The 22,496-nt window shown below is 42.9% G+C and overlaps 1 protein-coding gene across 1 annotated transcript in view; it reads left to right on the forward strand.

Moving 5' to 3' along the window:
* Positions 1-22,496, forward strand: part of CPZ (carboxypeptidase Z) — a 435,147-nt gene that overhangs the window by 297,077 nt on the left and 115,574 nt on the right. The window contains exon 5 of the mRNA XM_069632030.1: positions 12,680-12,876. Coding sequence (XP_069488131.1) covers positions 12,680-12,876 — 197 coding nt within the window. The remainder of the gene's footprint in view (positions 1-12,679; positions 12,877-22,496) is intronic.

Raw genomic sequence — 22,496 nt, forward strand, 5'->3', positions numbered from 1 at the left:
TGTCTCAGCTCAGGAGAGCTGGCATCATAAATAGATTCCAACATAACCAGATTTCTCATACCTTCATAAGTGTTAACGCTGTAACCCTTAACACATCCAATTAAGTTTTTCAAACATTCAGTCACCCAGGTAGCCCAAGGGGTACCATCATGCTTTTTGAGGCTTCTAAACCTCTTAAGATACTGAAAAGGGGCCTTCCAAAATCTAGCTATCAAAGCTAGCCTCACAGTTTCATACTCATTTCTGTCTACATCCCCCAACTCCATTACCACATCAGTTGCAACAGGGGGTAGCCTAGAAAAAAAGCCAAGGAATCAACTTATTCCCTGTAATGTCTTGAATCCCAAGGTTATATTCAAAAGCAGCCAACCAATCCAAAATATCGAGCTTAACCTCATTATATTTACTGCATCTTTGGGCATGCAAGGCCTCTTAGGACTGGAAGACCTAGAGACTCTGGGAGAGAACCAGTTTCAACAGACAACCTTTTCATTTCTAGTGCATGATTCAATTCCATTTCCCAAATTCATTTCATCTAAGCTTTTGATGTTTGCTTTCAGTTTGAGCTTGGATTCTTTTAAATTCTAACTCCAGTCTCATCTTTTCAAAGGAGACAAATTCAGGACATAGGTTTGGACCTGATGGGGTCCCTGTGGTCAAAGGTTGAGGCCTATGAGCAGGTAGAGGTAAGACAGGGGCTACATTCTGAGACTCTTCTGCCTCATCTACCTCATCCACAATATTAGAGCTGGGCTCTGACATATTATCATCCTCATCAAAATGTTCCACATTTGCTGTAGGGGTGGGGGTATCAGACCCACTCCTCAGACTTTGGTATTCTAACAACTTCTCTTTCAATTCAATCTTGTTACCTTTGACAGTGAGATTCCTAGCTTTACGCATATCTCTCATTGATCAACAGTTAAAGTCACTAGGGTCTCCTGTCTGTAGCTTTCCATATCAGTCATGATAAAACAATTGATTTACTAGTGTTGCTTGGCCTTGGGAGGATTACTTGAACAAAGGTAAAAGTAGCACTCTAAATGTAACAAGTATCCTTTAAGCTCACTGCTGCACACCAGTGTTAGGCAGAATCACCCGCAGTACCCTTTGGGAACACTACAGGCAATCAAGACTACAAGTGTAAGCACAATTTCAGCTTTGGTACATGCTTGTACTACACAGTAAAGTGGTAGAGATGGCTGAGCAGCCATACTTATCTCAAGGGTTTAAGTGAGCAGTAGAACAAGTTACACAAAGGACCATTTAATACAGTGATTCAAGTAAACACTTACTCTAGGTTTCTTGGTAAAAGAATATTTATGTATTTACTCAGTCAGTTAGAAAACATTACACTAGCATAAGCAGCTCAATATCACACACTAATAAACCACAAAAATACAACCGGTAAGTAAATGAACAAGTTTAGCTCCTGTGAAGTGGAACTAAAATGGCACTTCAAATGCTTATTGAAGGGATAAAAAGACAAGGTTATAAGAATAGACAGCCCAAATACATTCGTAGGCAGGGCAAAGGGTTTCAGTTAAATAAAACCAGCAATTCTTCTCATAGGCCTGGGCCAAAGTCAATGGTTCAGAGTCTTTGTATAGGATAACACAGTTCTGGTAGACAACGGTTATGTCTTTGCCACAGAGTTTAGAAGAATTTGGCTAGGCGAAAAGTTTGACAAATGTTTAGGGAAGGACAACCTTCGAAGTTGAGGAAAGTTTCACGCACTTTCTCGATGGCCGAAAATAGTTCCGCACCGCGTTTGCACAGTACCTTGTTAATGAAGAAAGCTGTAGCTGAGGCAGTTGTTCCTGGCAGTTCGAGAAGATCTCACTGTTCCTGGGCTTCAGTCATGGGGACAAGAAGGAGGACGTCGGGAGGTTCCTGCACTGCCCAGGGTTGAGGCCAAAAACTGTAGCAAGATGTTTAATTAAGGTATGAGTGCCTTAAAGTCAACAAGCTAGTTTCCTTCCCTCTGGCTATCCGGTTTTCAACAGCACTCCGATGAAAATTCGACCAGATGGGGATGGTGTCCAGGTGGCTTACGCGTTGGTTGTTCCCACCAAATACAAGGGAAGAAGTTAACCTTGAAGGGCTTCTCTGTCAATTGGTTTCAGGCAATTTGGTCCTGCAGCAGGGCTTCACCAGTCGTTCAGGAGTTGCAGCAGTCCTCTTCCTTCAGCTTGTCTTCGGTTCTTTCGTTCAAGTGGTCGACTCTGCTTTCCAAGTCCCAGAGACCTCCTTTTAGACAATTTTCCCCCATTCATTCCAGCCTGGCTGTCACTCACACAGCAGGGTGGCTGTCCTTGCCGGACAGCCAGCCAGCCAATCACACCAGAGTGCATCCAGGTCTCCTTGGAGACTAAGCACAGGGAGTTTAGGGCACCTCCCTCACATCCTGTCCACCCCAGACACTCAGGCGCCAGAGGGGGGCTTCAGCACTGAAGCCCGCCAAAGGCCAACGAACAAAGGGACCAAACTTGGTTTGGCGCACAGAGACAAACACAAGATGGAATTTTCCTAAAAGAAATGGCGAAAAAAGATGACCGGAGTCTGTTTTTACAGACAGGTCTGGGGCGGCTTATTGAAAACATGGCTGACCCGATTTTTAGCTACCGTTGTTAGCGGTCGGGAAAAATCACAGTAGTTAATCTAAACCACTGCCACCCACCATTTAAAGTAGAAAAAGGTAACATTTTCCTGTTACATGAGTGTTTTGACTCAGGGGAAGCTAAGCAAGCCCTTCAGCACTCTATAGGAAGATAGTGTGTGCTGAGTCAGTAAATTTAAAAAGACTAGTAAAGCCAATTTAACTTTACATACTCTGGGAGACGGTAGTCAGTCCCAGAGAAGGTGTTTAAACCCTGGGGAGTATGAAAGTCACCCCTGTGCCACTGCACTGACGGTGCTGCGTGACACACAGAAAAAGATGAATCCTATTGAGTATAACCAAACCAATAACCAAAGAACACAAAAGTAAAACACACACAAAATACATCGAAGTGTGGTAAAAAAAAAGTCTCAGACTCTTCCCAGGTAAAAAAAATCAAATCCTAGAATTCCAGCAAAGTTGCTGGGGGTCTCAAAAGGTAAGGGAAATTAGCACATATTGAGAATTCACCCTAACACTCCCCCCCAGACTAAGGGACAGGAGGATTTAATCCACTCCTGTATGAATCACCTTACTCCAGTCGGTCAAACATCCTGGAGAGACCATCAGCATTTTGGTAGTGACACCCTGACCTGTGTTCAATGGTAAAATCAAACCCTGGCAGGTTGATTGACCATCTCAGTAGTTTTGGGTTTTCCCCTTTCATTTGAATCAACCATCTCAAGGGTTGGCGGTCAGTCTGAATCACAAATGTAGATCCATACAAGTATGGCCTAAACTTCTTCAGTGACCACACAATAGCAAAGCACTCATGCTCTATGGTTGCCCAGCTTGTTTCTCGTTCCTTCAGCTTCCTGCTGATGAAGCAAATGGAGTGTTCCCTACATTTCTCATCCAGTTGACTAAGGACTGCACCTATACCTGTATTTGAAGCATCTGTCTGCACAATGAAGGTTTGGTTATAGTCAGGAGCTCTTAGGACTGGAGCTTGACAAAGGGCTTTCTTTAGGCCTTCAAATGCTGAGTGCACTCCTCATTCCACCTGACCTTTTTAGGAGATTTGGTAGAGGAGATCACATTCAAGGGAGAAGCTATGGACCCATAGTTCTCAATGAAGTTCCTATAGTACCCAGTGAGGCATGGGAAGGCTCTCACTTGGGCTTGAGTAGTAGGGGTGGCTCAGTTTTGTACAGCTTGTACTTTACTAGGCCATGGCCTGATTTCACTTCCTCCTACCTCATGTCCAAGGTAGATCACTTTACTCTGACCAACTTTGACATTTACTAGCCTTTATGGTCAGATGGGCTCAAGAGCCTGCAAAACATATCCTAAGTGGTCAACATGTTCTTTCCAAGTAGTGCTGAACATTGCAAAGTCATCCAAGTGTCCTTGGTAATGGGTGGGCATCAGTCTTGGTGACTGCATTAAGAGCTTAATAGTCCACACAGAATATCAACTCATTGGATCCTGCCTTTGGTACTAGAACAACTGGACTAGACCATGGACTGGTAGGGCTCTATTACCCCGAGATCAAGCATCTTGTTGACCTCCCCCTTTATGTGGGATCTTACATGAGCCGACATCCTGTAACCTCTGCTTTAAACAGGTAAACAGTCACCAGTTTCAATATCGTGCTGGTCTCAAGGGGTCAAGCCTGGTGATAGTGAAAACAGGGAGGCAAACTCATTGAACAGAAACTTGCACTTTTCCTGTTGTTCAAGTGTCAAATTAGAAGAGAGATTGACTCCTTCTATGTTCTCATCTAAATGCTGGCCTCTGAGGAGGTCAGGCAGAGGTTCACTCTCCTCCTCCTCTTGAGTTGAAGCTAGGAGCAAAGCTCCTACTTCTGGTTTTCAGACATAAGCTTTTAGACGGTTGGTGTGAAAGACTCTGGGAGCCTCCTTAGGATTGCCTAAGTCCACCAGATAGTTGACCTCTCCAAGTTTACCCACAACCTTGAAGGGTCCTATCCATTTGTCCTGTAAGGCCCTCTGCCTTGTAGCTACCATAACTAGAACTAGCTGGTCTTGAGTAAACTCAACCATGTTGGCCTTCTGGTCATGCCAATGCTTCACCAGAGCCTGACCTGCTTTCAAGTTATCTGATGCTTCTGCCATCATGTGTGACATTCTCCTCCGGAGACCTATCACATAGTCAGTGACTCTCACTGGCGTGGGGGATGGAGCACTCTCCAACCCCTCCTTAATTAGGACCAAGGGGCCTCTAACTGGATGGCCATAAAGAAGTTGAAAGGGACTAAATCCTACTAACCCTTGAGAGACTTCTCTATATGCAAATAGAAGGCATGGCTGTAGAAGGTCCCACTTTCTTCTAAGGGGTTCCTCTAAAGCACCTATCACGCTCTTCATTGTATGGTTGAACCTCTCTACCAATCCATTTGTCTGAGGATGGTAGGCAGTTGAAAACTTGTAAGTTACTCCACAGTTTTTCCACATGGCCTGCATGTAGTGGGACATAAAATTGGACCCCCTGTCAGAGATAACTTCCTTAGGAAAATGTACTCTGGTAAAAATACCAAGTGGGGCCTTAGCCACAGCCTGAGCTGTAACAGTTCTCATAGGTACGGCTTTAGGATACCTAGTAGCATGGTCTACTACAACCAGGATAAACCTGTTTCCTGAAGATGTTGGAGGGTCTAAAGAACCAACAATGTTGATTCCTACCCTCTCAAAAGGAACTCCCACCACTGGGAGAGGGACCAAGGGTGCAAAATTCCGGGCTCCACTCTTGCCAGAGGTTTGGCAAGTGTGACAGCTCCTACAGCACTTATCTACATCAGACCCAAACTTAGGCCAGTAGAAATATAAGGAGAGCCTTTCCTTGGTCTTCTTAAAACTTAAGTGACCAGCCAAAGGTATCTCATGGGCTAACTGTAGGAACTGGAGTCTGCTTTCAAGAGGCACTACACGTCTTCTGTAGTCCCCTTGGATAGACTCAGTCGGTTCACTGTAGGAGAGGCCATCTTCCCAGTACAACCTATGCTTCCCTGGCTCTTGTCCATTCAGCTGGGATGCTGCCTGTTGGCGAAGACCTTCAAGAGTAGGATACTCTCTTTGACCTCTGCTGAAGTCTTCCCTACAGGGTCCACCTTCTGCCAGTAAAGACTGCAGCTCAGGATGGTCTGCAGGGTCCAGATCTCCAACAGGAGCAAGGTCCACTTCCAGCTCTGATTCCTCAGCAGCTGATTCAACCACACAAGGTTGTTCCACACACTCAGTCTCAGCCCGTGGAGGGATCACAGGTGTGATCTTGGACAGTCCTCTCTGGGATGTCCTTGTTGGTAGCACAGGAGTGCTGGTTGGTTTCTTCCTGGGGGTTGTAGGTTTCCCCTTCTCCTCCTTCGTTTTTGAAATTGCAGTCAGTAAGTCCTGTGGACTGGGAGTTATATTCTCTTTTATAATCTCCTCTTGAGAGCCCCTTAAGGTACTCTCTCTGGCCTTTCAAGTCTGCTACTGTTTCCTTTTGCTGGGAGGCCTGGGGGTGATTGATACAACTCCAAGAGTTGTTAAGTAATTCCCCAACAGGACTCTCCCAGGTACATCACTCTGCGCACTGACAGGTATCTTGACAGTCATGTCATTGCACTGGATAAGAGCTGGTAACTGTGGAAGCATTTGGACAGGGCCTCCGGCAAGTTTAGTTAGGAATTTGGGTGCCTTAGCAACATCCTCAACCTTGAAAAATGATTCATCAACTACAGTTATGCTGGCCCCAGTTTCTCTGATGGCAGGGGTCTCCTGACCATTCACAAGAACACTGTCTTTGTAATACTCTTTAGTATTGTCTGGAATAGAGTTGTACACATTTACGTTCTGCTGTTCCATCAGACCCAGTTATACTAAGGAAACACTGGCTGAGACTTTCATGGGTTCTCAGCCAGTAATTGAAAGTTTCCACTTGCCATTGGTACTTCATCCACTGGGGAGAAGGCTAAGGAGACAGTGTGGAACCCTGAAGGTTTACCCTTACATCTAGGATCCCCTTTCACATGGTCAGTTGACCCACAAGCATAACATTTACCAAATGTCTTTATGAATGAGGGTTTGTTCTAACCTCCTTCTGATTTGTCACCAGGAGGTACACTAGCCTGATCCCGTTTCTCTTGGGTCTTACCCTTCTTATGTTTGTGGCCCTCTCTGTGAGTGGAAGTATTAGAATTCTCTTCGGCATCTTGTTGTGCTGCTTTCCCTCATCCTTCTTCTGAGTTTCTCCAAAATACTTGTGAGTAGCCCTATAGACAACCCACAAGTCAGCAGCCCTTGCTAACTTCTTTGGATCAATTTCCTTATAATCAGACATGTGCTGTCTCAGCTCAGGAGAGCTGGCATCATAAATAGATTCCAACATAACCAGATTTCTCATACCTTCATAAGTGTTAACGCTGTAACCCTTAACACATCCAATTAAGTTTTTCAAACATTCAGTCACCCAGGTAGCCCAAGGGGTACCATCATGCTTTTTGAGGCTTCTAAACCTCTTAAGATACTGAAAAGGGGCCTTCCAAAATCTAGCTATCAAAGCTAGCCTCACAGTTTCATACTCATTACTGTCTACATCCCCCAACTCCAGTACCACATCAGTTGCAACAGGGGGTAGCCTAGAAAAAAAGCCAAGGAATCAACTTATTCCCTCTAATGTCTTGAATCCCAAGGTTATATTCAAAAGCAGCCAACCAATCCAAAATATCGAGCTTAACCTCATTATATTTACTGCATCTTTGGGCATGCAAGGCCTCTTAGGACTGGAAGACCTAGAGACTCTGGGAGAGAACCAGTTTCAACAGACAACCTTTTCATTTCTAGTGCATGATTCAATTCCATTTCCCAAATTCATTTAATCTAAGCTTTTGATGTTTGCTTTCAGTTTGAGCTTGGATTCTTTTAAATTCTAACTCCAGTCTCATCTTTTCAAAGGAGACAAATTCAGGACATAGGTTTGGACCTGATGGGGTCCCTGTGGTCAAAGGTTGAGGCCTATGAGCAGGTAGAGGTAAGACAGGGGCTACATTCTGAGACTCTTCTGCCTCATCTAACTCATCCACAATATTAGAGCTGGGCTCTGACATATTAACATCCTCATCAAAATGTTCCACATTTGCTCTAGGGGTGGGGGTATCAGACCCACTCCTCAGACTTTGGTATTCTAACAACTTGTCTTTCAATTCAACCTTGTTACCTTTGACAGTGAGATTCCTAGCTTTACACATATCTCTCATTGATCAACAGTTAAAGTCACTAGGGTCTCCTGTCTGTAGCTTTCCATATCAGTCATGATAAAACAATTGATTTACTAGTGTTGCTTGGCCTTGGGAGGATTACTTGAACAAAGGTAAAAGTAGCACTCTAAATGTAACAAGTATACTTTAAACCACTGCTGCACACCAGTGTTAGGCAGAATCACCTGCAGTACCCTTTGGGAACACTACAGGCAATCAAGACTACAAGTGTAAGCACAATTTCAGCTTTGGTACATGCTTGTACTACACAGTAAAGTGGTAGAGATGGCTGAGCAGCCATACTTATCTCAAGAGTTTAAGTGAGCAGTAGAACAAGTTACACAAAGGACCATTTAATACAGTGATTCAAGTAAACACTTACTCTAGGTTTCTTGGTAAAAGAATATTTATGTATTTACTCAGTCAGTTAGAAAACATTACACTAGCATAAGCAGCTCAATATCACACACTAATAAACCACAAAAATCCAACCGGTAAATAAATGAACAAGTTTAGCTCCTGTGAAGTGGAACTAAAATGGCACTTCAAATGCTTATTGAAGGGATAAAAAGACAAGGTTATAAGAATAGACAGCCCAAATACATTCGTAGGCAGGGCAAAGGGTTTCAGTTAAATAAAACCAGCAATTCTTCTCATAGGCCTGGGCCAAAGTCAATGGTTCAGAGTCTTTGTATAGGATAACACAGTTCTGGTAGACAACGGTATGTCTTTGCCACAGAGTTTAGAAGAATTTGGCTAGGCGAAAAGTTTGACGAATGTTTAGGGAAGGACAACCTTCGAAGTTGAGGAAAGTTTCACACACTTTCTCGATGGCCGAAAATAGTTCCGCACCGCGTTTGCACAGTACCTTGTTAATGAAGAAAGCTGTAGCTGAGGCAGTTGTTCCTGGCAGTTCGAGAAGGTCTCACTGTTCCTGGGCTTCAGTCCTGGGGACAAGAAGGAGGACGTCGGGAGGTTCCTGCACTGTCCAGGGTTGAGGCCAAAAGCTGTAGCAAGATGTTTGCTTAAAGTATGAGTGCCTTAAAGTCCGCAAGCTAGTTTCCTTCCCTCTGGCTATCCGGTTTTCAACAGCACTCCGATGAAAATTCGACCAGATGGGGATGGTGTCCAGGTGGCTTACGCGTTGGTTGTTCCCACCAAATACAAGGGAAGAAGTTAACCTTGAAGGGCTTCTCTGTCAATTGGAGTTTCAGGCAATTTGGTCCTGCAGCAGGGCTGCACCAGTCGTTCAGGAGTTGCAGCAGTCCTCTTCCTTCAGCTCGTCTTCGGTTCTTTCGTTCCAGTGGTCGACTCTGCTTTCCAAGTCCCAGAGACCTGCTTTTAAAGAGTTTTCCCCCATTCATTCAAGCCTGGCTGTCACTCATACAGCAGTTTGGCTGTCCTTGCCGGACAGCCAGCCAGCCAATCATGCAAGAGTGCATTCAGGTCTCCTAGAGACTAAGCACGGGGAGTTTCAGGCACCTCCCTCACATCCTGCCCAACCCAGACACTCAGGCACCAGAGGAGTGCTTCAGCACTGAAGCCTGCCAAAGGCCAACGAGCAAAGGGACCAAATCTGGTTTAGCACGCAGTGACAAACACAAGAGGGACTTTTCCTAAAAGAAATGGCGAGAAAAGATGACCAGAGTCTGTTTTTACAGACAGGTCTGGGGCGGCATATTGAAAAACATAGCTGACCCGATTTTTAGCTACCGTTGTTAGCGGTCGGGAAAAATCACAGTAGTTAATCTAAACCACTGCCACCAGCCATTTAAAGTAGGAAAATGTAACATTTTACTGTTACATGAGTATTTTGACTAAGGGGAAGCTAAGAAACCCCTCCAGAACTCTATAGGAAGATAGTGTGTGCTGGGTCAGTAAATTTAAAAAGACTAGTAAAGTCAATTTAACTTAACATACTCTAGGAGATGGTAGTTAGTCCCAGAGAAGGTCTTTAAACTTGGGAAGTATGAAAGACACCCCTGTGCCATTGCACTGAAGGTTATGTGTGACACACAGAAAAAGATGAGGCCTATTGAGTTGTTTTAAAACTCCATAACCAAAGAACACAAAAGTAAAACACACACATGGAAGATAGGTAAAAAAAGGCTCACACTCTTTCCAGGTAAAATAAATCATATCCTAGAAATCCAGCAAAGTTGCTGGCGGTCTCACAAGGTAAGGGAAATTAGCACATATTGAGAATTCTCCCTAGCACAGGGCAATGCTCGAATTGTAGGCCCAACTTGCTAGTGCAAGCTAGTTTATTTGGTCAAAATAGGCCATTTTGTGACCAAAGAGTGCCAGTTTGATGAGTTGTTTCACTTTTGATCTAGTAGATGTTACCATATTACTGAACAAATAGTCTTTAAATCACCATTTGCACACATTTTTCCCAAAAAACTCACTGTTGGGTACTACTCAAGTAGTCTGTCCGAAAAGCAATGAACTGCCTTATCAACTGTGGGCCGCTTTTCCATCGCTGCCCAAGCCACTTTTATGTCCCAGTCCGACCATGATCACCAGAAAATGTTCCATTTTGACGCATTCGTTATTGAAGTGGTTGTTGAAATCCTTTATTCGATTTAAAATCTTTAGGTTGCAAAAACACATACGTACATCATCAACACATGCCAAATTCAATAAATACAATATAGTGCAAGTTTACTCTCCAAAGGTTTCTAGCAAACAAGCATCTAAAATATGATTGCAGATGCAACGTGGTTTCAATCAAAACCCCCCATCTAACAGTTTTATCCATGAATCCCTCTTGAGCCAGACTCCATGAATGTACTTGACCATCTGCAAGAGGCTGTTTTGATTCGCAGTTGATTTAGAGAATGAAAACGCAAAAAGTGTAGAACGGATACTCTGGGTGTTAAAAAGGGATTTCAAATATGTTATCCTCAAGACTTGCAGACCATCACATAGAACACATGAAATTCAACATTAAGTGCACCTGTAAAGGTAAGAGAGATGGCATCAAGATAACTTTCAAAACCAAAAATGGGTTTACAAGCCAAGTACTGGGGGTCCAACTCCAGGCTTGAGCAAGCGTTTGCCATACATGGTCTAAAATACTTGTGAATTGCTGCTTTCACACAAGGTTTATTCTTGATCGGGATTATCCAATGAGCTTGCTAGGTCCTGCATAACAAGCTGTTTGCTAACATGGCAGAACCAAAGAATGGATATGCCCCCATTCAGGTACATGACCTGGGTAAGGGCCTCAGGATATTCGCTCAGTAAAGCACACATTTCAAAGCTATCACAAGGTCTGTTGGCCATAGGTCGCACTCCATGCAATTGGGGACAGTCGGGGTGCTTTCAGGGAGCATCAAAAGCCCTTTCAAGAATTTATTGTCAGATACCACTAGGCCAAAGAATTGTATAACCCATATTTCTGCTCCATACAGGGCCGCTGATTTTGCTTGAGATTTGTGAGGTGTCACAGTGCCCCATCCATACTTTAGGTGATTTTTTTCACACCCCCAGCTGGCATTTGATTTTGTCACCTGAGTTGCCCATGCTCAGGTGTCCACAAATGAAATACCCAAATAATCGTAATGGAAGGACTGATTGGGTATTTCCCCATCCACAATTATATTAAGTGTAGTGTGATCTGAATATCTTGGTTTAAAAGTCATACATTTGATTTTGCTAATGTTTATTTCAAGTCCCATTTCTTTGCACTTTTTTAAATAAGTAAAGTAAGCACTATAGGCTGAGAGCCCAACAAGAGACCAGCAGGTCACTGCTCAAAATGCATGCACATACAACTCTTAATAGCATGATTCCGTGGATGACAAACAAGCACCATTTAGTTGGGTAATACTAGTAACTGTTATTGAATTGTCTAACTGCAAATCAGTTTGATGTGTGTGCAATTTAAATAGTCATGTATATATTGTCTTCTTATTGTAGTACTGGTACTGGTAGCGGAAATAGTAGTAGTAGTTACATAGGGAAAGGGAGATGTGCCTGTTACAGAATGCAAATGCTTTATTTGGTTCCACAAACTCTCACTGAATATTGAGGCAATATGCCCTGAGGTAGAAGGCCGACCCTGTAGGTAATGGCCTGCCACCCTAGTGAACTGCCTGAGCGCAGCGAGGGTCCCTTAATGAGGGTGGCGGTGCCGTTACTGACATGGCCGACTACCACAGCGGACATATCACCATTAGCACCCGTGTAGTTCCAAACACGGGTGCTAATGGTGCCTTTTATTTTAAATAAAAAAAGGGAACCTTACATTTTGAGCACAGCCCAGTGCTGTGCAGTGCTGGCATGCTGGAAGTCCGTTTTCAATCTCGATGATGGTGAAGGCATCAACATTGAAAAAGGGTACGTTGAGGACACCAGCACTGTGCGTCGAAGGGCCGTGTTGTAAAGATAAGTTTCTTTTATTTTTTAAATAAAACAAAGACAACATTAGCACCGGTGAAGGGGAAAGGAAAGGGGTGCTGACTAACCATGGTGCGCGGAACGTGGGCTTGTACCTTAGAATACATCCCACATTTCTGAGCATCCTGATTGGTCAGCACCCCCTCCCAGGGTGCTTGTGAGTATTACATGCCTAGCTTAATATTGTCATATTTGATGTAATCCAACATTTTAAAAGGTTCCTTTTGTACTGTGTGCAAGCTGTGCTGAAAATCATGTAAACTTTAAATCCGACATCCTGAAGAGTTGCAATGCTACAGTGTGCAACCATCATTGCCTGTACGCCGAATTGCAGGCCATCTGCACTTGCTGACTTTGAAAAATATGCTTAGCTGCTACATTTTAACAGACATCATATATTTAACAATGTGTTTTCACAGTGGAACCGGAATTTAGATACATTGGCAACATGCATGGAAACGAAGTGGTTGGAAAAGAACTGCTGATATACCTTGCTCAGTATTTATGCTCCGAATACCTCCTTGGGAGTCCGCGGATCCAGACTTTGATAAACAATACTAGAATCCACCTGCTGCCATCCATGAACCCTGACGGATATGACCTTGCGGCAGAAGAGGTAAGCCATGTGCACGTACGTGACAGTATTACTTGAAGTTGCGCATTCCCATACAGTGAATGCAAAATAATGGGACTACTACAACATGTTAATTAATGAAATGTCTTTCCATTTTACTTATCAGGGGAGCATATGCTTGAGTATGCCGCAGAAAGGATGCACACCTTGTGTGTTCCTGTTTTCATTCAATCTACTTTCACAATTTACATACGAGTCAAATATCACGCAAGGAGGAGGTCCCATAATTCTCAGCGGTTCCCTGCCTGTTGTGGGAGTGCCATCCCATAAGCACAAGATTATTTCAGTACAGACCCCTATACACTTGCCAACCTTAAGTCAAAATTGGCTCCCAGACTAACGTAAGTGTATGGTTGGTGCATGACGAAGTGGGTAGAAATCCATTCCTTCTCGCACGTGGGTGAATTGAGTGCATTCGAGGGACACTGATACACGTTTCAAACAGGCTCGGACTGGCGTACAGGGCACTAGCGCAATGCCCGAACCAAAACCACAAAATACTAGCGCGGGCCACTTTTTTTGGCCACTTGAGCCACTTTGCTAAGTTACTTAGACTTAGTGCTACTGAATAAATAGTCTTTAAAATGCACAATGTACATCACATTTGATCAAAATCCTCCCCCTTCGGTACTAGTCAAACAGTATGTCAGAAAAGGAACTAATTGCCATTTGCAACTGTGGGCCACTTTTTCATTGGTGCTCGGCCCATTTGTGTGCCCTGGTCAGACCCTGGTTTCATACCATTAGTATAAAGAAGATTGTGCCATCCTTTAGTGCCTTACAGAGAAAAATAGGGCATATATGAAATTGCTCAGAGAAAAGGTAATTACAAACAAATTACCAATAAAAAATGAAGTCTACCTCAATTACATCAAAATGCATTCACACTTTCTACACCCCTTTCCTACCATACGAATCATTTTAGCACTGTCCTATGCTAAATCCATCCTTAAAATATAATTCCTTAAGGGTGCCTGTGCATTGGGGACTGGGTATAAACACTAATCCTTAAATTGACACCCTGCCCCTCTTCTTCTAAAGTCTGAGAGGTTCAATTTATGGACAACAATCCTTTCTGCCCCTCTGACCCCACAGGAGCAATTGGCAAATGCTGCAGGCATTTTATCATCACATCCAAATACTGAGGCTGCCACAATGAGTGTATATGGGGTACAACGTTAATTAATCAGCCATTTTTTTTCTGCTGACATTTTTTTGTCGGAAATGTTTTGCTGAAAAAATCATCACACAAATATGACGGGGGGCGGGGGCATATCAGCAGTAGGTTGGAGTAGTGTATGGGAAATAAATAATAGGGGAGAGGGGATTGGGAGAACCCCCCACACAAAAAAAATCCATGATTTTTTTGGGCAAAACATTTTCGGCAAAAAAAAAGGCAGCAAAAAATACTGGTTGAATAAACATAGAACCATATTTGGTTTATTGCTGAAAAAAATATGATGTTAGGTTGAGTGTACAATCGTGAACCATGAAATGATATGAGCACCACACCCCAGTGTGCATTATGTACTTAGTGATTCAAGCATATAACCTATTTTTTTTAATCAAAATATAACGTTCTTATGGTCCCATAATGTTCTTTTATGTTATGCATAACAGCCAGGAATACTCCTTTGTATATGGTTGTTTCATGTTTTGATAATATTGTTTTCTCAGTAAAACAGTGGTAATATTCTTATTCTATATACTGAAAATATAATTGTAAATTAACTTAGCAAAACTTTGAAAAGAGTTACTTCATCTCACAAAACTTCCCTTATTCTTCGAACAATCACACTTAGATTAAAACCAATGACCTGTTGATTCTGTGAGCACCGAGGCAATGTTTTAGTTTGCTTATTGACCACTGATTGGCTGCCAGGTTTTGTGGAACCCCACATTAATTACAGAATACACTCATAATTAAAAGACCGAAAATAACAAATGTAGTCGGGTCCCCTTGTCAATTATAAGAGCTTCCAGACTCCCAGCACTCTCTCCAGAGACTATTCTCATCCCCCTCTCTTAGACACATATGGACAATGCACTCTCATTGTGATGGTGGCATTCTCACGAAATGACCATATGAGCCTGATTCATAAAACGTTTTGCGGACTGAAAAGTGACTTTACGCACTTTTCAGCGTGCAAAACACCTTTCAGCGCTTCATTGAACGGACTTTGCATGTATTTCCGGGACGTTGCTTGGGTCCGTCACAACTTAGCGTGCAGTCGAGCGCTGTGGGCGACACTCCACGCAAAGTGTGGGACGGTCATACTCCAAGAAATAAAAAGGGTGCTGAGCATGCATATTGCATATTCCCTAGTCTCCCTGCAGAATGAGGAAGAACAAGGAATTATGTGAGCGTGTTGTTGGATGGGCCACGCAGTGAAATTGCATGCCCAGTCAAGCGCAAACGTAACCAAATTCTTGGAATCCAACGTGCAACTTCACGTCAGGAAAAGGTACACACTAACCTCTTGGACTCACCACCACATGATAGGAGGCTCAAAGCACTGTGCGGATAGGATCCAATGCACAAAGTTAACATTTACATAGCAATTTAGAGGTGATGGCACATAGTTGAGTTGCTGGTTGGAGTTAGGGTTCATCGAATGCAGATTAGCGGGCTGCAGCCTTCAAGTACGGGTTTTCATACGCAGATTATCTGGGAGGCTGCCATGAGTAACAAGATCATCAGAGTGCAATTTTGGGTAACAGTGGTTTGTATGCCGTCTCGCTGGGTTGCTACCTTTGTTTTGGGGGCGATGGCCGCAGTATTAGCAGGGTGCTTGATGGTGGGGATTATGTAGGCGCAAAGGTCGGTACATGCCGCTTGTTTTGGTTTGTGTGGGGGGGGTGTCATGTGTGTTCCGTACACATCTTGCGCCTCGGGTTACTTTTTATTTTTTATTTTTTTTATTTTAAATGATTTAGTACATACATAAACTTTTCATTTCGTGTTAATCTATTATAATCTATGTTAATATAGTATTTGCACATGGAACACGTGAATTTCAAACGTTATTTGATTGTCCTGGTTCATAATGTCAGCTTGGTTATCGTTTTCTCCCAGAATTTTATGATAATATATATCCGTTTTTTTTTTCTGCCATAACATTATTTGTGCCCATCTCGCTTCCGGGGTGAGCATTTGATTGGAGATGCTGAAGTATGACCTGCATGGCAGTGTTTCGTCTTGCAATTATGGACATGTCATGATCATGTGATGTAGTGTTTCTATGGTTTCTTCGTTTTTACAGAGCCTACAGTAATGCTTTCCATTCTTTTCCTGCTTAGTTATGGTGAGTCTGGCTCTTGTTGGCAGGAATTTCATGGATAGCGCTCTGATTCTATGATCTGGAAATGACATCAGATATCGCGGTAGTTGGTTAAGCGCTCTTATTTCAGTGCCGCACGTCAGATTTTCTTTGTAGGTTGCTCTTTCTTTGCATGTTTTTATCCAGTCATTCCGCATAATTTTCGTTTTTGCATACTGTGGTTGATTAAGTGGCATTTCTGCTGTGATTTCCTCTTGTCTCAGGAGTTGAGCCATCTGCTGCTTCCATTCAATTAATGTTTTTGCATTTATGGAATATTGGTTTAATCTCAGTATCTCACTTGCTGGGATTTTTTCTTTGCTAATATTCTTTCGATGCAGATATAGTTTCTTCCATTTCATCGTTTGATCTCATTGATTGTATCGCCACCTCAAACCGTACCCTTTCAATAAGAAATTATGTTGGCAGGTTCATGATTTTCCTCCAAAATATGGCCTCTAGTTTTGGCCATATATTTGGGTGCAGTTTTGTGAAGGTTTCACTTCCATATGTTATTGCTGTGATGACTTTACTCCTATAAAAGGTCATGATTGGTACAAATGAGAAGTTTCCAAATTTACGATGAATAGTATATCCTTGTCTAGCAAAGGCATATGCTTTCTTGTGGAGTATTTCGGTCCATTCCTTTTCATCCTTTGTTTGATAGATCATAAGTCCCAAATATTTGAATGAATGGACTTTGTCTAATGTGAGGCCATTGATTTTGAAGGTTGGTTTCCGTCCTTTCAGATTAGGCTTTATTGTAGACATTACCTTAGTTTTTGCCATGTTTATTTTCAATTCGTTTTTGGTCATGTATGTTTCCATTGTGTCCAAACTGTGTTGTAGACCTTGAGGGGTTTGATCAAGCAAAACAATGTCATCAGCGCACATCATTGCAGTGGAATTTAGTCTCGGAGGGTTTGTTATTGTCTGCCACATTTCTTGTTCTAGGTCTGCAGTAAAAAGATTGAACAGGCTTGCTGCCAATGGGCAGCCTTGTTTGAGACCATTCCATGTTTCGATGAGTACAGTCTTCTTCACTGGGTCACTCCGCATAGCATTCATCTCTAACGGTTGTGTATCTGTCAATTTTGTGGTGATTTTTGACATCTCCCTCATCAGGGACATCAAAACTGTTGTAGATTGCATTCTCTCAAGTCGGTCTGAACTAGCAATATCAGCTAGTCTCGATTGCCAGACACAACTTGTCTCAGCTTCTTGTTCTAATCGCTGTTGTATCTCCACAATAAAGCTTTCTTTGTGTATCTGTTTTGTATGCATAAGGGCTGTGAGTGTCACCTGATCTTTAATTGCCTCGACGTTTGCCTCATGCAGTTTGATGAATGGGATCAGAGATTGGGAGGTTGTTGTGATCAGAAGGTTTTGCAACTCGTACGTTGTAGTAGGTAGTCGAGTAAGTGAGTGGTTTCCAGATTGATTTCCTCCCGAATTGGATCCTGGTCTATTGTTTGAAGTGTGATGGGTCATTTCATGTTTTATTTGTCGCTGTCCCTTTTCTGTTATACGTAAGTAGTCGCTTTGATCTTCTTGAACCATTGGAATGTCGTTCGGCAAAAAAGAGTAATTCTGGGTGTTCTGTTTTACTGAAGGGATGGATGTATGGTATGGAATATACCTCTTTCCTTTCCCTTGCTTTTATATCTCCTCCCATCTTTTTTCATGTGGACTCATGAGGGAATCTAGTTCCATAATGTATAAGGACAGCCAAGGTGTGTGTTCCGGTTTTTGGTTTCTTATTTCTGGGATCAATAAGTCTTTTATGATCTTCTTCTGTTGGAGCTGTTCCAGAGTGCTCTCGCTCTTAGTGCCTTTTCTTTCCTGTTGGTTATACTCTGCAGTTGTTGTGTGAGGATATCAGGAGGTCTTTTGTTTTGGAGATTTATGTTTGCTTCTGTTTGGTCACACTGCATGTTGAGGGCTACATTTATCTGAGAATTAATTCTTATTATTTCATCATTATCCTGATTGTCTTTGTGAATTTAGGGGTCGAAGGTGGGATTTTATCATTCAGACAGGCTTGTTGATCAGGGAGGGGTAGATGTAGCGTTTCATCTCTCGCGTCCTCACCTCTCTCGGGGGACAAAATCTGGTCTGCCGGTCCGACCTCCGGTACAGGTACATCATCTCCTGTCGCTGCGACATCGTCATCTTTGGCATGTGTTCCCATTATATTGTCCGAGGCTGGTGCCAGAGCAATGCTTGTTGGTAGTGCTCGGGGAGGTATGGGTAGGGAGAAGTTATGTTTGTCTATGAGGGGATGTAAACATGGTATATGTTTTGACCTGTTAGCATGGTTCATCTTCGGATTTGTGGTTCTTTGGACATCCATCAATCCTTTCTGATGCTTCTTTAGATTGGGAGCATCAGAATTGTCTATTCCCTTATCAGAAGATGTAAGGTCTTTTATTTCCCTATCTTGTTTCGTAGTTCTTGGGGTATTGGCTAAGGAATGGCTTGTATTTCTGAGAGAGACAGCACCTTTTTCTTTATGGTTTTCGAGAGTACTTATAGTATCGTAGGTTGTCACTCTTCCTTGGTGGTTCTTGCCGTTTCAGCTCCAACAGTGTCTATTTTCCCTCGGCGGCATGTCCTTAATCCCACTGAGTTTGACATGACTTTAGCTTACTATGCACAATTCACCTGCCAGTACCTGAAGGTATGGCCGTGCCGTCAGTTCCTCTTAGCAAGTTATCCAGCGTGAACTATTAGTAGTTGGAGCCGATTATCCTGAAGGTGTTGTTGGACTGCTAGTGGGAATGGAAAGCTGGATCCGAGTGCAGTCTGCTCAACCGCGTTCCTCTCGTGTTTCTCACACATAGTCTGGAGTCGGGAGTCCATTGCACGTAGCTTGCCGAAAGGGGTACCGCTGACAAACCATTGCTGAAAAACCGTGAGCAGCGAGGCCCCACAGTAACCCGCTCACGTCAGACGCTCTTTCCTTCAGTCACTGCAATCCAACAATTTAGAACAGTCTGGAGCGGAGTAACGTTACTTACCCATTTGCTTAATAGACAGCAGAAGGTACGTCCGGGTAAGGATGGGCGCTCTATTGCACTGCACGGTCCGCGGTGTACTTTGAGGTTATAATTCCATGAATACGCAATACACATTGCGTGCTTAAGTACAAGTAAAGTTGTCTTATGTGCACATTACTTTGCAGGGTCTTTTCCCATTTTCTGTGTATATGGCCCATATCTTCTTCTACCAGGATGGTCCCAACCTCGAGGGATTCCTCTGACACTAGTGCCAACATTCAACTTTTAATCATAAAAAACACAGCACCTCCTTCTGTTTTTCTTTTTCCTCTGGTCCTGCGACTGTAAACAATAGCTTCAGTGGCTCTTACAAACATGCACCAAAGAACATGACTTTAAACCACAGGGTGAGAGAGAGATACATAGAATGTGCAAGAGAGTGAAAGAGAGTGCAGGGATGGAGAAAGCACCAGATTGGCATAGTATATGCTAGATACTGCTCACTTTATTTAGTTTTTTTTAATTCACTTAATGAAAACTCCCTCAATCTTTTCTTGGAGTTATACTCATCTAAAATAATATATAAACATGTGGGTCAATATTTCTTAGTCTCCGTATGTAGCTCTTCATGTACACAGTTGTATTTTGTATTTAATTACCACTTTTCCCAAATTTTACATCATGAATTTTGCATTTGGTAAGTGTACATTTAGATGAATTAGTTTAGGTGAATTACATTGAGGTGAATTAATTTTAGAAAATGAAAGGTATCAACCAACACACATTTAAAGAGAACAAACTACCAAAATATAATGTACCCCGAAAAGGTTTACTGTTTCATACACCAGAGCAGTAAATGTACAGGATATATTAAATTATGCAAATTATGCAAAGGCAGGAATGCAGCAATTAACCTTTACTACGCTCTTAACACGGGAGGACAGTCTCTAAGTATGGAACCAGGAATCAAACCTGTGTTGCTCTGCGTTGTCTTGCTTCCAAGACAAATGCATTGCCCCTGGGAATTGCTCCTGCCTCAATGACCATTTTATACAAAATAAACACTTAATAACAGGTGTAAGCCAAGAAAGTGCACAAAGCAACATCCATGCCAGTTGTAAATGTTGTGTTCAGATTTGTAAATCATAATTGATGTATTGTATATATTTCTGGACTTCTCTACTGCCACATTCTTTCCTTTTTTGAAGACTAGTGGTTTGGAAATAAGGGTGCCGGTAATAACGTACCAGCATCCTTTACGGACCGCCAGCCTACGAGAATGCTTGCAGGGTACGGTGCTCCTTTGTAGACAATGGATACATATTTCTGGTTCTGGAGGCATATTCTAGAATGCTGGGTCTGCTGTTTTGGGTTTCTATTTGGGGCACAGGTCTCAGAGCCACATTTGGAATATTTTTCAGGTTTTGGAGAATTCATTTGAAGTGCAATGCCAGGTTTTGTAAGTCAAATATGGAGTACTGTTTTCTTAAACTGATGACAAAAACCAAGATTGATTGGTGGTAAAATAAGATAGGGAGTTGAAATGGATCACTAATTAATCAGCCTTCATTGTTCAGATTCATTTCATCAAACCTTTATAAAAATGTATTCTCTTCACAGGCACATATGGGCACTGGTTAAACGCCACATCTACATATACCATAGCAAGCAACCAACAACTTTTCAGAGTTCTTCAGCTGCACTTACGGTAGAAAAAACAGCAGGAGGGCTTGGAAAAAAGTCCTGAAACTATACATTGTCAAAATAATATACCAAATGATTGTTTAACCAGTGTTGCTTGTATTCCACCTGTTCTGATCTGTTGTTCTCTTATTTTATTTATTCATGTATAACGCGCCAGCAGCCTGCAGGCATCAGGGCTCACATAGACACTGGACAACAACTAGAAACGTGAGAAGTAAAACGAGACAAAAAGTGTAATCAGATGAGATAGAGGAATTGATTTATTTGAAGAGTGTTGTTTTCAACATTTTCCTGAAATGTAAGAGGTTAATTTCCTGCCTTAAGTTCCCAGGGAGGGAGTTCCACAACTGGGCACACGCACTGGGAAAGATCTGGCCATCCCTCTTGTGCATTTGAAAGCAGGGCAGGAGGCCAGGGCCTGGTCCGCTGATCGCAGTCGTCTGCCTGGGGAGTAGTGAGTTACCGTTGTTTTAACTTAGGAGGGAGGTTTCCATACAAAGAGCAGTGAACAATGGTGCAAGATTTGAAGTTGATGTGGTCCTGTATGGACATCCAGTGCAGGTCTTTCCTGTTTTTCGAGATATACTCCTTCCGCAGAATCCTCTTGACGATTCGCATGGCATCCTTTTGTATCCGCTGGCATCTCTTTTTACTGGTAGTGCTGGCTCCCAGGAGTAGCGCATTACAGCCTTGGTAGAGTGACTGCACGGGCGATGGAAGCCATGTTCGCCTCTGTTAGGAAGGCCTGAATGTTCCTAATGAGACAAAGGTAATGGTTACAGTTTCTGCTGATCATGTTTGTCTGCATTTAAGGAGACTTCAATGGTGACTCTCATGGTTTTTACCTTAGTCTGGACAGGTATCAGGGATTTGTTTAGGGTGAAGGAATCGTAACATGAGCTAAGCTTGCTCATGGCTTGTGAGGAGCCAACGATGAGAACATCCATTTTACCCCCATTTATACACATCCAGTTCTCAACCATCCAAGATTTGACCAGGTTGTAAATCAAGAAAGGGGTAGATGAGTCTTCTGAATGGTTCCCGCTAAGTTCCATGACCAGTTGTGCATAGTCTGTGTAATTGGAGAAATAGATAGCTCCCTAATAGGACACAAAGGAGCTGGATATACATAATAAACACTGGCGATAAGCTGGCTCCCTGGGGCATGCTGCAGAGGATGGTGGTAGGAGGAAAGAGAGCATCACCCCAGTGTATCCTGGATATGCGCTTGGTCAGAAAGGATGTGAACCATTCAATTGCTCCACTAGAGCAATTGCCTCTGGTTTCAAGTGTTTGTAGGAGGCGATGGTGGTCAAACAAATGAAAAGCTGCTGAGCGATCCGAGAGGATGAGCAAACCTGATTTGCCCCTCTCTGTGATCCCAAGCATATGAGTTTGCACATCTAATAAGGCCTTTTCAGTGCTGTGGGCAGGCCTGAAACTGGATTGAACTCCATGTAAAATGTTGCTGGACTCCACATGGGTTTGTATCTACAATGTGGCAATTTGTCCAATATCCTAAGGAGGAAGTGGTAGTTCTTTATGGGCCTGAGGTCCGCAGGATCTCTAGGATCGTGGC

The sequence above is a fragment of the Ambystoma mexicanum genome, chromosome 6q, assembly GCF_040938575.1.
Source record: "Ambystoma mexicanum isolate Mex_15411 chromosome 6q, UKY_AmexF1_1, whole genome shotgun sequence".
NCBI lineage: Eukaryota > Metazoa > Chordata > Amphibia > Caudata > Ambystomatidae > Ambystoma > Ambystoma mexicanum.